The sequence below is a fragment of the Mustela nigripes genome, chromosome 9 (genome assembly GCF_022355385.1).
Source record: "Mustela nigripes isolate SB6536 chromosome 9, MUSNIG.SB6536, whole genome shotgun sequence".
In the NCBI taxonomy this organism is placed as follows: Eukaryota; Metazoa; Chordata; class Mammalia; order Carnivora; family Mustelidae; genus Mustela; species Mustela nigripes.
The window spans coordinates 89,410,837-89,423,460 of NC_081565.1; the positions used below are offsets into that span (position 1 = coordinate 89,410,837).

At 64.9% G+C, this 12,624-nt stretch overlaps 1 protein-coding gene across 6 annotated transcripts in view; it reads right to left on the reverse strand.

The window, feature by feature from the left end:
• The window catches only part of SEMA4D (semaphorin 4D), an 83,533-nt gene that overhangs the window by 19,927 nt on the left and 50,982 nt on the right, over window positions 1–12,624 (reverse strand). For all 6 annotated transcript variants that reach the window (XM_059412093.1, XM_059412094.1, XM_059412091.1 and 3 more), the window contains exons 3-9: window positions 8,975–9,317; window positions 7,700–7,845; window positions 5,622–5,684; window positions 4,187–4,285; window positions 1,731–1,824; window positions 1,081–1,194; window positions 346–497 (exon numbers count right to left, since the gene is read on the reverse strand). In XM_059412093.1, coding sequence (XP_059268076.1) covers window positions 346–497; window positions 1,081–1,194; window positions 1,731–1,824; window positions 4,187–4,285; window positions 5,622–5,684; window positions 7,700–7,845; window positions 8,975–9,074 — 768 coding nt within the window. In that variant the 5' untranslated portion in view covers window positions 9,075–9,317. The remainder of the gene's footprint in view (window positions 1–345; window positions 498–1,080; window positions 1,195–1,730; window positions 1,825–4,186; window positions 4,286–5,621; window positions 5,685–7,699; window positions 7,846–8,974; window positions 9,318–12,624) is intronic.

The following is a 12,624-nucleotide window of genomic DNA, read 5'->3' on the forward strand; positions in this document are numbered from 1 at the left end:
CGGGAGAAACAGCCCCACCGCGAGCCGGAACGCTGACATCCCAGCTCCAAAGGGCTCAAGCTCACAGTGAACAAAACCAACTTCCTAGAACCTGGGATGTCTGGGGACGGGACGTCAGACTCAGGCCTGCTGACACTCCTGGGGTCTGCAGGGGGACCCCCCAGGCTTCCCCAGGGCAGGCTGAGCATGGGGCGGCCCGTCCACACCCGTATGCGGCACGGAAGGCAAGTGGTGGGCAGACCGACATTCCAAAGGAAGCTTCGAGCCTGGCCAGGTGGCGAGGCCTCCAGACACGGGAGCACCCTGGGGTTGGGGAGCCGGCGGGGGCACAGGGCCTGGGCTCACCTTGCACACTCGCGCCACCCGCGGGATCATCAGCTTGAACACAAACTCGTACTCCACAGACACCTCAGTGAAGAAGAAGTAGACGCGGTCATCCCCGCTGTCCAGGCCGTCTGGACGCTCTCGCATCACGTCCGCGAAGACAAAGCTCGGTTCTGCAAGCGACAGACATGCGGTCGCTCCTCTGCTGAGCGGGGGCTGGGCACCACCCCCAAGGGACGCAGGAGGGGGCGTGTGCCGTGTCCCTCCCGCGGGGCATGTGAAAACGGACACCACCCCAGCCCCGGAGTCCCACTGAGGACGTGCATGTGCTCAGACCCCCGGCCGGCAGATCCACGGGCCTAGCGCCCTCCGCCCACAGCAGCGGAGCAGCCCGTGGTCCCAGCTCCCCCAGACTCCCCACGTCCGGGAGCCCAGGGGACTTCCAAGCCCACAGCCCGCGGGTCAGTGCCCACAGGAGCTGAGGGAACCCGCTGGACACATGTCTTCCCAAGGGGAGTGGCCCGGTCAGCCTGGGTCACCAGGGACCATCAGGCCTTCATCCGTCTTCAGGGAGGGGAAGGTGGCCTCAAAGCAGCACGGGCTCCACGGGGAGGGACTGAGCTGGGAGTCCTTGTGGCTCCAGAATCTCCCCGTGTGGGAGCTACCACGAGCCTGCGGGGGAGGCAGGGAACCAAGTGCCCTCGGGGAGGCTCAGAGCCGCCCAGAAACCCCGCGGCAGGGGCGCCTGCGTCTCACCGTTCAGCCACGGTATCGCGTACTCCGTCCTCAGAGGGCTGTGGGACGAGTTTCGGGAGATGATGGGCTCACTGCCCAGAAAGTTGTAGGAGGTCCCGGAATACAGCTCCCCGTCTAGAGCGGCGCCGGACGGAAGAGGAAGGGGTCAGCGGCAGCGCTCCTGTCACAGCCGGGCTCGGGCACCCCGCCCCCCAGGGAGGGGACAGACCATGGCCCTGCTCCTGGGCGCGTGGGGCTGCTGCTTCTGGAGCCCTCCCTTGCATTTCCAAGACCAGGACAATCGTGCGCTCCGTGTGAAAGGTCTTTTTGGGGGTTGGGGCGCTAACACCAGGTGATCCTGCCCCCGGGGAAGTGACAGACATAGTGGTGGGCGCACAGGACTCCTGGCCTGAGACTGTGGCACCTCAGGGACCTCCCTCAACAGGGGCGTGCATGCCGTGAACTAGAGATGCAGGACTTGCATCTCATGAGCCACCTAAACCCCCTCCTGCAAACCTGACTTGTGGCCCTGGGCGGTGGCCGGTCACCCTTTCGCACGATGAGTTCAAACACTCACGTGGGGGTCTGCAGAGAGGCCCGGGTGCCTTCCGCGAGGACAGGGGACACGGAGGCAGACGGAGGGAGCCGCGCCCACCGGGGGAAGGACTCACCAACCATGACGGACGTGTAGCTCTGCGCGGGGTCAAAGGGGCACCTGCCCTTGCCGTCCTCGCGTCTCCCCAGGAATCTAAAGGACGTTAAATCCTGCAATCAGACAGGAGTGTCAGGACACTGACCCGGTGAATTTCCACGCTTGCAGCAGCTGCCTGGTGAACCATCGCCCAGACACACTGTCGGGGGCGGAGGGCCGCGAGGAGCAGGTCCCAGGGCCGGCCGCCGGCGCCACGAGAGCCACGTGGGATTGAGGAGCCTCGGTCCACGCGGCTGTGAGGTGCCGATGGCTCTGGGGTCACAGGGCAGACCCGGGACAGGAGGCCATGTGAGTGGCCGAAAGCCACGTGTGGGATTTCAGCATCAAAATAATGGCCATTCCGCACTCGCACCAGGCTGGGTGACCTCAGGCTTGGGCATCCGTCCTGACCCAACAGGGAGCCCAAAACCCCAAAGAGTAAAGAACAGGAAAGCTTTGTGCAGGGACACTGACACGGAGTCTGACGACATGATGGGGAAGGGCCCGCCCGAGGAGGGCCGAGGTGCTTCCGTGCCTGCGCGCACCCCGGGAGGACGTCAGATTCGAGACGCGTCTGCGGGGACGCACGGCAGGGGAAGGACCTGTGAGCGGCCGGAAGGGCGGCGGGCGTCCCCTCCCGCGCTCTAGCACGCCCAAGCTGAACGCCACGTCGTGCCGCGGAGGGTGGCCGGGCGGCCAGCTGCCCATCGGGGGGTGGGAGAGAACGGACGCGGGGTGCAGGGGGCTCACGGGCCTGGGGAGGCTGTGGGCCCACCTTCAGCACACAGACTCCCCGTCAAGCCAGGGAGCATGAGCGGGGGTGCAAATGGCCCGCAGGTCTGGGGTGGACGGGGGGACGTGTGAGCGAGGGGTCGGCCCGGAGGAGAGCCGTCGGGGGGAATGAGGCATCTTCCCAGGGGACGACAGGCTTGGCGTTGGCCATGTATGGAAGTGTGGCTGTTCCTAGGCCTCTGGGGGCCGTGGGTTGCAGGGTCGCCCCCCCGCCCCACGGCTCCCACCTGTGCGATCAGCCTGTCAGCGTCAATGTTTTTATTAAAAATACTGGGGAAAATGATAGGTCCGGATTTCAGGGGGAAGCCTGACTCCCTTACCTAACAACGGACAGGCCCGTGGGGTTGGAGCCAACATCCTGGAGCCAGAAGCTCCGGACAGACCAGCGCGCAGCCAGCAGACCCCTGGGTGTGCAGACGTGTCTTAACACGCTGTCCCCTCGCACAGGAAGAGGCCCAGCCTCTCTGAGGATGGAGGTCCAGCCCTTAGCACACCACTTCCACCACGACCAGCGTCTGTGGGCCCAGACCGCCAGCTGAGCAGGCCGCATGCCCGCCCCGGGGGTCTGTGCGCGCACAGTCTCCGCGCGTCCTTCAGTGGCCCCTGCTTTGTGCCACCATTCATCTCGGACTCAGGCTGGAGACTCTTGTTTAAATTCTCATTGCTTTGGGGTTCCAGCAAAGGACGCTGTCCATGGCAGGGCCCTTCCTTCCGGCCGGTACTAAGTCAGGGACGGTCACTGGAGGACGGAACTGGCCACCCACATGTGCGTTTCAAATACTTCTCTCCGCTCTCCGTGGTCGTCCTCCAGAGCTCAGCTGAGCCTGAGTGAGAGGGGCTGCTGCCCCCGCCCCGTGCTCTGTCCTTCCGGCTCCCGGTCAGCGGGGGGCTGGGGAGCCAGGGTGGGGGCCCTCGGCAAAGCCCCTCAGGCAGCACGAGGCAGGCCAGGGCCAGGAGGACTGCGGTGGGCTGGAGCAGGAGCCGCTCACACACCCAGGCTGTTGCCCCCTGAGGGCGTGTGGTCCAGCACCCTCGTCAGCGGGCTCGGTGTCCACAGCAGACAGCATGGGGCAAGGCCCCAGAGCAGAGTGGCCGCCGCACCCTCTCCCTCCAGCTCTGGAGGTTGGAGCGCCAGCTGGTTGGCACGGTAAGGATCTGCTGCCCCCACCGCATCCCATGGAGTGCAGAGAGGGCTCTGGAGGCTCCCAGGTCCCCTCTCCGAACACCCTCACATCGGGGGATTAGGGGGACACACATTCAGCCTGTAGCACAGGCGAGCCCACACCACACCCACCAGGAGCAGAGTCCTGACCCGTCCAGAAGACCAGCACGCAGGTCACAGCAGGCCTCCCCACAGCCACAGAACGTGGCCAAGAAGGTCGCAGGAGGCCTGACCACGGCGTGCCGGTGCTGTGCGGGTCGACAACTCACTTTGCAGGGGGCCTCCCACTGCCAGCTCCGTGCCACCAGCCACTGGTCCCGTGAGTCCTGCCCTGCGGTGCCCCCAGGGCCAGTGGGCTCCCGGGAGCCTGGCGAGTAGGCCGCAGCTACCCGAGGCGCCCCCACTGCTGGCCGTCAGAAAAGCCTACTGCTCTGTGGAGCGGGGACCCCGCCGTTGCGCCGGGAGGGGGCGCCCAGGCTTACCAGGTGGTCGCAGGCCGGCTGGAACGCGTTGGTCCCACACACGTACAGGGTGCCGGGGCCGAGCGGCTGCAGCACTCGGATGTAGTTGAGGCATTCCGTCTGCGAGGGGACACACGCACGCATCAGTCACCTGCCGGCCCCACTGCCACCCGGACCTCAGGGCACCGCTGGCCACGACCAGCACCCCCGCCGTCCCCCGCCGGGACCTCGGCTGGCCCCCACCTCACGTGCTCACTCGGCCCTGCCTAGGCGGTGGGGACGGTCCCAGACGCGGCCCCTGGACAAACCCGTCTGCGGTGCCCCCAGGCCGGCCATTAGGGGCCGGGACCCTTCACTCCATCACTGATTGACCCTTTGCCGAGACGCCCACCACCGGAGAGACTTGGCACGTGCCTGGTGCAGCCCGAACAGTGGGTGTGCGGCATCCTGCCCGCCATCCCCGTCCCCGGAGACCCCAGCCCCCTGCCCCAGTGCGCGGGGCCAGAAACGGAGTGTCTCTGGGGACAGGCTGGGTGAGGGAGGGGCCCGAGGCTGTGCCCACATGAGAAAACCAGATGCCATAGAAGAACACGCTATTTTAGGCTGAAATGAACGTACTGGGATTATATGTGCTATTGTCTGAAATTATCTCTGCTTGGGGAAGATTTTCTGGGTTTTTGTGTGCTTGCCCGCAGGATCATTTATAACTGGTTGGCAGTAAGTCACCCTCCCCACGGAAGCCAGGAGAGACCGCTGTCCCTGAGCGGCCTCCACATCGGGCTGGGCGGGCACCGGGCCTGACTCAGTTCCCGGACCACTCCCTGCGACAGCGGCGGCCACCGCGCCACGCCTGCGCTTTCCTCATTTCCTAAAGCAGCTTGGGATCTGGTGGTTTCAGCAAGAAAACAGTGCAGCAGGAACATTTGTTTCCCATCTGTAATGATTTTGAAGTCAGCCGACCACTGAGATCTACCGTAACTCAGCTGCCCTGCCCAGCTACCGAGGAAGACAGAGGTCCCACGCTCAGAGACTCAGGCATGGGCCCGGCCCCAGATGCGAGCAGGAGGCCCAGCCGGTGGTGGGGTAACCCGGAGCCTTGAGGGAGGTAGACCCTTGGGCCAGTGCGCCGAGGTGCCCAGTATCTCCTGGGGAAGGGGCAGATTCTCAAGGGATGGTCCCTGCCCCCAATCCAGAAATCCTACGGCACCCCTCCAGGCTGCTGGGATGGTCCGGACCCTGCATCTCACACTGTAGTCAACAGGTACGGGAAAGGGTGGTCTCTGTCAAGTTTGAGACCATCTGAGTCAGCGCAACTAAGCTAACCTTTACCGAAGGGTTTCCCAAGTGCCCGCCCTGTGGGCTCCTGCGTTGAGAGACCCGCCTCGGCATCTGGGCACAGAGGGGACCCAGGCTGGGTCGCGGCCACGCCACCCAAGGGTCCTGAGACCGAAATTACCTGTCTTGATTTCCCCTTCTCGGCACATTTTGCTTTTTTATCTTCTGAGACCTTCCAGTATGCCTGTTAGGAGAAAGGAGAGTCCGTCCCCGCGCACAGGCCCCGTTCCAGAGGGGGTGCCGGCGTTAGAAGGCACGGTTTGCCGAGCGTGCTGCCGCGTCGGGCTCGGATGCTCCCCGACAGCGGAATCGACTGCACAGCCAGGCCTGGCCGGCAGACGCAAAACCGAGGTCCCGAGCGACCGGGGCTTCGAGGAACCCCCCCGAGACCCTCCCCCAGAAGCCGGCGGTGCCTGGCCCCCCTGATTCTTGTTGGTTGCTGGAAACAGCAGCAAAGGTCAAGTGCGGACAGTGAGGTTTTATGGTTTATCAACTGGCTACACCACAGGTGTTTTCAAGCAGCAAAGTGGGTTCCTGGGACGGTCTGCGGACAGTGGACCTGGCTCCTTCCCGTCTTCTGTACCCGCAGGCGTGGCGAGAGCAGCTCCGCCCCCCCACCCCCCCTGCGGCCCCCCGCGACCTGTGCTCCTGCTCCCTTCACGCCTGGGGAGTGTGAGGAGAACAGGGCAGCCCGCGAGCGCCTCACCCCCTGCCCTCCAGGGGACCGGCAGCCGCAGGCCCACCCGCAAATGGCTCCCCTGTTCCTGCCTTGCTTTCCCCGGGGTCTTTGGTCTCCCCCTGTGACAACCCACGACGGACGCCCAGAGAGCCGCAGCCCCCCGGGCGGTGCTCAGCCCTTAGGAAGAGCCTAGAGCTGCAGCAGCGGGCGAGTCCCCGTGCACATGGTCCCCACTAAGTGTCCCGCATGAACCCGCCTCCCGGAAGGCCCGGCCAGCACACGCGTCAGAGCGGTGCGTTTCCAGGGAGACAGAGGTCGTCATCAGAACACGTGAAAGCAGAACCAAGTCCGCGGCTGATGGCGGCGTCCCTCAGAAGGTAAAGTGCCTATGATTTTGTCGATAAAAATGCTGAAGGACACAGGAGCATGAATGCGGATGGGCCCCGGCCGTGCTTGCCAGGCCCCAGAGGGATACAGGACGCAGTGAGAGAGCAGGAAACCAACCCCAAGTGCTGGGCTCAGGTGTGAGGGCCCAGCGGTTAAGGAGAAGTTGCCACTGGCTGCGAAGGGACAGTCTGAGCTCCGGGCAGGGCTCGGGGGCGGCGAGGGAAGGAGCCACATCCCACAGGCTCAGACCCGTCTCTCCAAAGCCGTTCTGCAAACCCAAATGGCGCAAACGCCGCTACCTCCCTTCAGAGAGAAGGAGCTCATCAAAAACAGGCTAGTGGAGGCCACCACTTCGGGTGCTGATCTAACTATTTCCACAGGAACTGGCCCCAGGGAAGGTGACCCCGTTGTAGACGCCTTCCTGCTCCCACGTGGAGGAGAGGCCAAGCTGGGAAGTCCTGGGACGCAGCTGAGATGCACCGAGGGCCGCAGCAGGGGCCTGCCTGTCACCGAGGACGTGGGAGCGGTGGCTCTCCCAGAGACGGGCCAGGGCAGCAGTGGGACGCGGACACTTGCTGGGCAGAGTGGCCCACCCCACAGATGGTCCAATTTCAACTAGAATCAAACGTCATGACTGTGGAATCTGAATACAATGATTTGGTGACATTTTTGGGAGAAGACTGTGGTATTTTCCTAATTCTGACCAAAAGGAGTCCTTTCCTTTAGGAAGGGGACACCTTGGGAACCCCTCGTGGATGAAAAGTGTGTCTGGGAATTTGCTTCAAGTAGAGGGAGCAGAGCCCCGGGACGTGGGTGGAGGAGGGTGACCCCGGGGCCAAGCGGGACAGGCGGCCTCGGGCCCACCTTCTCCACTCCTGTGTGGGCTGGAGATTTTCCATAAAGAAAAGGTAAAAAGTCCAAGAGGGCAGGACAGAGGCCCCTGGGTGAGTGGCCGGCCCAGGGAGGACAGAGGCTGCTGGGAGGCAGGGTGAGGAAGTGGCTTCGTGGGGACGGGCCCCTTGCGGGCTGGAGGGCAGGGGGGCTGCGTGGCCAGGAAAGGGCCTGACGCCCCAGGAGAGGCCCAGGGCAGAGTCGGGGAGAAAATGCTGGGCAGGTCTGCGGCCACGCCCTACCTCATGCTGCTTCTCGGAGACATTGTGCGCACTCAGGGCAAACACGGCTTCCCGGGCCCCCACGTACAGGGTGGTCTTATCCTCGCTGAGCAGCAGCACCGAGTAGTTGAAGATGCCCGGCTCGTGAAACTTCTCCAGGTGCACCTCTGGGGGGGGGAGAGAACATCAGACATTCCCGAGCTTGGACACGGCGGGCATTCCGTCCCGCTTGAGCGCAGGCGCACCACCACGTCGCCAGCGCTGCAGGTGCACCCACTCGCCGAGGCGGTCCCTGCCCGAGGCCGGCACTCAGACCCGCTAAGACAGTCCCACCACCACGCAACCCTGCAAGGCCCCGAGCCACTGTGCTTGACCAGTGCTGCGGCCCAGCGTCCGTTCCGGCTCCCTCCAGTGGGGTTCCAAACCCTGCCCTCAGATGGCCTCCCAGGAGTGTGACCTCTGAGGGCTGTGACCGTCAAGCACGTGACCTCCCCGGCCATCTCAGGCCGCTGACCATGATGCTGTCCACGCTCTCGTGTGTGTGTGTTTAATCTTAACACAGATTAAGTATATGAGAATGTAAACTATTTAAGCTTTTCTTATTCAGGAAAAAAATGTGATTTAACTCAAAAGCTTAAAAAAATCCAATCCAGTAAATATATTCCTTGACTCAAGCAGATTTCGGAGTTAAGCACCACGAAGTTAGAAACAAGTGACGTTTCCTCTCTCAAGAGGCTATTGCACGGTCAAGCAGGATGAGAATCGGGCGGCCTGGCAGGGACAGCAGCGTGTCGGGCGTTTTCCCAAGGGGCACTTGCTTCGGTCTGACCGTCCCGGCGTCCACATGAGTGCCGTGAGCCCGGGTTTTGTGGACCGCTGGCTCCACATAAGGACCAGGCGTCCACGCGCTCTGCTGTCTGGATTCTCCCGGGCTGGAGACAGCCACGCGGAGAAAGGCTGACCCGGCGCGCACAGGGCCTGGGACAGCCCACGAGATGGCTCAGCCCTGCCTGCAGCCCTTGCTCCTCTCGCCCGGGAGGCCGGGGCTCTCAGGATACAGATCCCAGGAGAAGAAACAGAGAGAGACTCGGCAGCAACGGAAAGCAGCTGGCGGGAAGCTTGGCCCCATTCGTCCCCAGACAAGCATGTGGAGCGGCTGCGCCCGGGGAGCGCACAGCACCTCTTCAGGCTGTCAGGGCCCCGGATTCAGAAACCTAAGCGGCAGTCCCCAAACGCGCCCGACAACAGTCCCACGTGCCCTAGGCTCCTGCCGGCCTGCAGAGGGCCGGCCCGTACCTCTGTGCTCCCAGGTGATCCGGGGCTTGGGTGCAAAGGCCACCGCCATTCCCAACACCATGGCCAGGGCGGCAAGCAGCCCCCCGACGGGGGCACACATCCTTGCGCACTGCAGAGCGGGCCCGGGCAGCAAACGCTTGTGGGCCGGGGGGCTGCCGTGGGGGTCCCGGCGGACGCTGCTCAGGGCCTAGCGGCTGTGAGCCACGGCACAGCCCGGAGCTGGTGGACGCTGTAAACCCCAAGGACCCGCATTTCCCAGGTGTCGGGCGAGGTCACCACTGCCAATGTTGAAGGATGCCCGGATCTTAAGCGGTGTGCTGCTTTTTGGCCTCACGAAGAGATTCTGGAAGGGAGAACAAAGGTCAGAGGTCAGGATGCCCGTAGTAACACAGCTTCTATTCCCCACTGCGCCCAGGGCTCTGTCCACGCCAGGGCAGGGGTGGTCAGGGCGCAGGCTCACACGGACACTGCCACCCCGTCACCAGGAGCGGAGCTCCAGGGCAGCTGCCGGAACCCAGACCGGGACGAGCGTCCACCCAGCTCCCCGGCCTCCCCCGTGTGCAGATGTGGCGCATGCCCTGCCGGTGATGTCATGCAAAGGTGCGAACCAGGCAACGGGTGTCCCCTCGGACCCTGGCCTCCCACCCCCCGAGCGCCCGCCGGGGAGGTCAGCTGGGCGGGAGGCCGGGAGCACCGAGCGGAGGCTGAGCCGTGTGCGCACAGGCCACTTCGCACGCGCAGGAGCACACACGCACACGTGACCGTGCCGTGCGGGACAGCGGCCTCCTGCCGCACACAGGCCCTGCCCCTCCAGCCACACCAGAGACGTCCCCGAGCCACAGAACGCACGGCTAGGGGCTCTTGGGGTCCTTGGGAAGCCGCTCGCTGGAGGGCAGAGGCTGCAGGCTGGGGGTGGGCTGGGTGGTGCCCCGGCCCCCACGCCCTGCCCCACGTGCCATCCCCAAGGTGCCCTGCGGTGGGGGGCAGGGTGGCCTTGCTGTGGACCACTGAGGCATGGCAAACGCTGGGGCTCGCCCTGACCCGGGGCCTCTTGCCAGGACGCCAGTGGGACCGTGACCTGATTCTTTCTGACTTCTCAGGACGCACTGCAACCAAAAGCTGTTGGAACAGAGGCAGGACCCCTGTCCCTCCCAGATGTGCTGCCCCAAGAGGCCCCACAGGAGAGCCACTGGTACACCCCACAGGGTTTCCTGTTCTGTGAGATAGCGGAGCAGCCTGCCTCCCTCCCCCGGAGGGGGCCCTGCAAGGCTCAGGCCAATGGGCCTGAGCCCCTCTCTGGAGCCTTCCATTCACCCCCACCATCACCACCACTCGGGGATGGCCAAGAGGCAGCCAGCGCCACACCGCCCTCCACAGTCCCCCTGCTCAGCCTCCCCAGGGCCCCCGCAAGCTACATGTACCAACTTGGGCTGCTTCCTGACACCACAGCCAAACCGAACCTCCCAAGAGGGCATGAGGGGAAGTTCTCACTTCTGTTCAACTAGCCAAGCCACCACCTCCGGGAAGCCCTCTTGGACTGCCTCCTCATCCTTCCCAGAGGTCACCTCTCCTGCGGCTGGAATCCTATCACGCGGCAGGGCTTGCCCTTGGTGTCACTGTGGACTTCACGGCATCTCCCCCGCACCTTTGTCTGTTTCTCACGCCTGTGCCCTGGGCGCCACTGCCCCACTCCACTCAGTACGGAGGACTCGTGGGGGTCTTGGGGGAGGACTGACAGTGGGCACAGCCAGGCTCCGCTGCCCGCTCCCCTGTCTTGTTGGGGCGCTTCTCTGCCTTTCCCCTTCCTGCCGAAGGCGTGCCGGCCAGGCCTATCCTCACCCCGATGCCGCTACAAGGCCATGAAGCCAGGGCAGGGCGCGCGCTGTCCGCGGGGATGGGCTCGCCCTGCGTGGGGGCCGGCACCCTGTCCCACCGATGGCCGCAGGTTTGGGCTGTGTGGTCTCTGTCTCGGGTACTCCAGGCCCCGGGGCCGCGCAGAAGCAGCCCCGACGTGTCACGGGCCACACACGGCCAGGCGCTGGTCTGCGGCTAAAACCCCGTCTGGGGTGCACGGGAAGGGCCAGCCCTGACGCCCCACAGTGAGGGTGGGACTGACACTAAATCCAGAAGCAGACGGGCCACTCAGTGCTGGAGGGACAGGGGGTGGACAGACCAGAGGAGGGACGGAGAATAGGGACGGGGGGGGGCGGGGGACGGAGAGAGGGGGCATGGGGGGGCGCGGGAGCCAGGGATGGGGGAGCGAAGGACGGGCACTGGGGGACGGCGAGGAGACGCGGGAGGGGGAGGGGGATGGAGGGGGGAGGGCAGGGTGGGGGGGAGGAGGGGGGAGGAGGGGGGAGGACAGATGGAGGGACAGAGGAGGGACAGAGGAGGGACACGCACCTGCCACAGCTGCCCCTTTCTTGCCGGCCCCCAGGCTGGCCCCTGGCCCATCTTCGTTCTCTCGGCTACCCCCAGGCTGCCCGCGCCCCACGCCCATCCCTGTTCCCCGCAGGCCCACAGCCTCCTGGCTGCCCTCGTCCCCAGACTGACCTCCCACTCCCCAGCCCCACCTCCCTCGCCTGCCCCCAGGCTGGCCGCCGCCTCTGGGCTCCTTCCCCTGATGCTGGCTGTGGGGTCGGTATCCCCTTGCAAACAGCCCCCTCCCACTCAGGACGGGCTCCAGGAGCTCCCAGTGTCACATGTCACGTGCCTGATCAACAGTTCGCTGTGTGGACTTCAGTTCCCCCAGAACTCAGAACAGTCCCCTGGAGTGACGCCCCAGCTCCACCGTGATTCGTGTGCTCAGCCCTGGAGATGGACGGCGGGACAGGGGGACAGTGGCCAGGTCACCTGCTTACCCTCCACCACCTTGCAGAGACAACCAAGCCGTCAGGGGGTGGGGGCTTCCCGACATGCCTCAACCTCATTCCCACACCCGAATGTGGGCACGTGTGTGCCATGCGTGCGCTGATGGGACCCAAGATGCGGAGAGCAGCGGGGTGATGCCGTCGACCACCAGCCTGATGACCGGCAGGTGCACGGGGCAGCAGTGAGGGGCCAGCCGTGGCTGCCCCAGCAGGGAGGCCCACAGATGGAGTCCGAGTGCCTGTGCAGCACCACCAGACCCCGCGCACGTGGCCATCAACAACGCTGTCTCCTTCTGGGGAGGAGGGCTGTGTGTACCTGCACACGCCCCTGACCCCCTGCTTAGCGCCATCCTGGCATTTCCAGGGCAACCACTGCACTGTCCAGGCTGGATGCTGCTCCTGGGGGACGGCGGGGCCACCCTAGAATGGCTGTCCTGTCATCACAGGGAGCTTGGCCTCAGACGCGGGAGACCCAGGCAGCCCCAGGAGACGGGCTCGTGAGCATAGAGCACCACACGCTCGCGGCCACTTGGTAGCAGGTGGGACGACCCACATTGTGTCCAGGGAGGGTGCCACCCCCAGCCCCCACGGACACACGTGGAAGCATATGCGGACGCACACCCAGCTCTGAACGGTGGTCACTGCTGCGGAGGGAGACGAAAAGCCAGGGAGCGCTGCCGGTGTCTGTCGCGTGCACAGTGAGCTCACACCGCTCTGCGCCGGACGGACCGGTGTCTGTCGCGTGCACAGTGAGCTCACACCGCTCTGCGCCGGACGGAC